This window comes from Asparagus officinalis, chromosome 5, assembly GCF_001876935.1.
Source record: "Asparagus officinalis chromosome 5, Aspof.V1, whole genome shotgun sequence".
NCBI lineage: Eukaryota > Viridiplantae > Streptophyta > Magnoliopsida > Asparagales > Asparagaceae > Asparagus > Asparagus officinalis.
Window position 1 is genome coordinate 102,125,003 of NC_033798.1, and position 3,227 is coordinate 102,128,229.

The window sequence follows — 3,227 nt, forward strand, 5'->3', positions numbered from 1 at the left end:
CATTAATGGCTGCACTTGGACTTCATATATAAGGGAAATTTGAAGAAATGTGGAATACATATAAAAATTGCATGAACTGCACAGATAAGTACTAGAGATCTTACAGACAGTGCAAGGCAGGGAACACTTTTTAAAGTTATTATGCAGCTGAAGTGTATAACAGGACTATATAAACATGATTCATTAAACTCACCTATCAAAGTAAGGTGACTTCCTCATCCAGGTTAACTTAATAATAGTATGAAGGCGTTGCATAACCTGCAATATGACGAACAAAGATTTAAGCATTCGCCAAAATTGTTACCATCAAGAAGGTGAGTGAATCTATTTTCGAAATACTTCTGAACAAGAACTTAATAGTGGTCAACTCATTTTAATATTCACATTCGCAACGTATTGCAACAAGACTAAAACTTCAACTAGTATTGTTGCACGCGCAAATGCACGTACAACCGACACTGAAACTTAATTATTCTAATTTTAATGTAAAAAATGGTTGTTTTAATACCCTAAACCATCATTGACATTTCTATGATCTTTTGTTATTCTACCTTTCCTTATTTCAAATTGGCTATGACATATATTTTCAATTTGAGTAATAACGTAATTTTCCTAGATATGCCACTTAACTTTTTCATTCATATTCCATCTTCAGATTATTTTATTTAATTACTTTTAAGCTGAGTATTTAAATATACACTTTCGATAATATTTACATCTGAATATATTAACATTCTAATTGTTGTCTTTATTTTATATTCATTTACATGGAAAAGAACTTTATCATTTCATATTTATATATTCTTATAATATATAATGTAATAGATATTTAATTAGCAATCTCCATGATATGCTTTAGAAAGTTCTAGAAATAAGGAAAGAGAAAAGGAAAGAAAAGAAATTTTGTGTGTAATGACCAAATTGTCCTCGTGTCTTTAATGAGATGCAGGACAATTTTGCCATGTCCTTCAACCTTTTCCTAACATCGCTAAGTCTTAATACAAGTAGTATAGATAGTGGTCCCCAACAAAATAACAACATGCTCGTCTACTCCAAAAATTTCAGAGGTATACCGTAATTCCTCACCAGAAGAACTTCTGCATTAATCAATCACAATGAAACCCCATAGGAAGTATCCATGCTAATATCATAAACAATACACAGAGTGATTTATGACTAAAACTAAACTTCTGCATAAAGACATGACAATTCCTTGCAGACACGGTAATTCCTTACCAGTAGAACTGTTTGATTATCATCAACATGCATCCACTGAAAGAAAAGTGAAAATATACGGCAGAAATGTGCTAGTAAGACAAGCCCCATTGCATTGAAAACTGGCTCAATGAGTAGAAGCCATGCTGTACGTCTCTCCTTATTAAATGGTTGACGCTCCAAATGACTTAACATCTCGCTCAAAATTCGCTCGAACCTATAAAATTTACCAAAGTAAGATTTTGTAAAAATGCTATTTCCCGTAAGTCATGGATTGATAGAAACAGCAGTCTGTAAAGAGGACCAGATAAATGAATTTTAAAAAAAAAAATTGTACTAATCCATTCATTGATACATGGGATGGTTGGAAGTAAAACATCAGACAATTAACTGATAATAAATGTAATGAGACCTTCACAGCATTCACTCCAACATCTTCAACATATTGACTTGTCACGATACAGTTGTTATATTTATACGAGTGCAATATTGATGTTTCTAAAGCTTTAACTTTGCAGATGATTTCAAACTTGTTTCTGAAAAAGGAAACAAGGGAGGAAACAGCAAGATATGAAAAGGTAAGAGCACGTACCAGGAGCTACGAGGATTTCTTTGTTGGGTACATGTCAATAAAAGGACAGACATCTCAACTACTCTTTGCCATAGCTCATCACTTGAAGCAATGTTCCGACAACATGCATCAAGGATCGGTTCTTCATACCAAGACAATTCAGTAGCATTCACATTATTCGCTAGATGTATAAAACTAACCATTCCTTGCTCCTGAAAATGAAAAGAATAGTTATTTAGTCAGTGTTCAGCTGCACTGACAAAGCAGAATAACACCCAAAAGGGCCAAAGGACTGCAGAATATTGAACTGTTATATGACTACCTGGACAAGGTTACATTCAGTAACACGAATATCGAATCAGTTCCAAGTTTTGTGTTAATTGCACATAAACTACTTGTACTGTTGACCAATGCTACTTATCGCTCCCTAACTGGAGACACTTGAAAACCTCCAGCTTTTAGGAGAGATAACTCTCCACATAATTTCTTCCATGATTACCTTTCACCCTTCTTCATAGTTCATACTAAAGGGTCACCTTCTCTCTACACGTTCCTTCCCCACCAAAAAAAAACCCCCCCCGCAGGTAGTCTATGGCCATGCTGACCGATCCAACAATGCTGACGGCATGCTGACCTACAATAAGCAGGATTTCTTCCTAATGATGCCGACATGGCGAACAGCCTATCAGGTTTAACAAGGAGCTCTGGCTTTTGCCCATATTTTCCTTGGTAAAGAATTTGACACTGACAACTGAAGATGATACTAACACGAGGCGTTCAAGATCATTGGACTACTTGCACTTCACCAATCCGATTAAATTTAATTCTCTCCGTCAGCAGTCTGGTTAAATGGGTTATGAATTATCCTATTATCAAGGAGGCCAAGTATAGGTCAATCCATCCAATAAATAATCAAGTCGCCTTTGCATTAGATGTGTATGGATCCATTTGAACCCTACCTACCTACGCCCACTTAATCCAACCCTCATTCCCACCCTTAGTTTGTGATACGTGTAATAGAAACACTTCAATATAACATCCTATGTAACTATCAAGAGCTAACTATCAATGAGCTACCAATTATTACCAACAAAATCACGAATGACATGAGCTCTAACGACTGACTCTTATGTGCTTCAACGTAAAAAAATAATAATAACATTTGCTTTTCTACAGAGCATATACCCAAGTATTACATAAATACCATGAAGCACTATCCATCCTTACCTTCACTTCAGGCGACCAGTGATCCAACGCCGTCAGCGCACACGGAATCACCAACCAGCACAGCCTCCCCAAATGCGGATACCCAACCTAATCATCAAAATCCCCCTCAAAATCAAATCTTTTCCATCAAATTCAAGAACACTAAACCCACCGTCACCTCACCTGAGCAACCAAAAACCCCAGCTGATGCGCAGCCACAACCGCCTTCGCCACC

General features: G+C 36.3%; 1 protein-coding gene across 2 annotated transcripts in view; it reads right to left on the minus strand.

The window, feature by feature from the left end:
* The window catches only part of LOC109840432 (uncharacterized protein At2g39910), a 4,662-nt gene that overhangs the window by 908 nt on the left and 527 nt on the right, over positions 1-3,227 (minus strand). For both annotated transcript variants that reach the window (XM_020409081.1, XM_020409080.1), the window contains exons 1-5: positions 3,176-3,227; positions 3,014-3,100; positions 1,808-1,998; positions 1,237-1,432; positions 194-258 (exon numbers count right to left, since the gene is read on the minus strand). The exon at positions 3,176-3,227 is cut by the window's right edge and continues 527 nt beyond it. In XM_020409081.1, coding sequence (XP_020264670.1) covers positions 194-258; positions 1,237-1,432; positions 1,808-1,998; positions 3,014-3,100; positions 3,176-3,227 — 591 coding nt within the window. The remainder of the gene's footprint in view (positions 1-193; positions 259-1,236; positions 1,433-1,807; positions 1,999-3,013; positions 3,101-3,175) is intronic.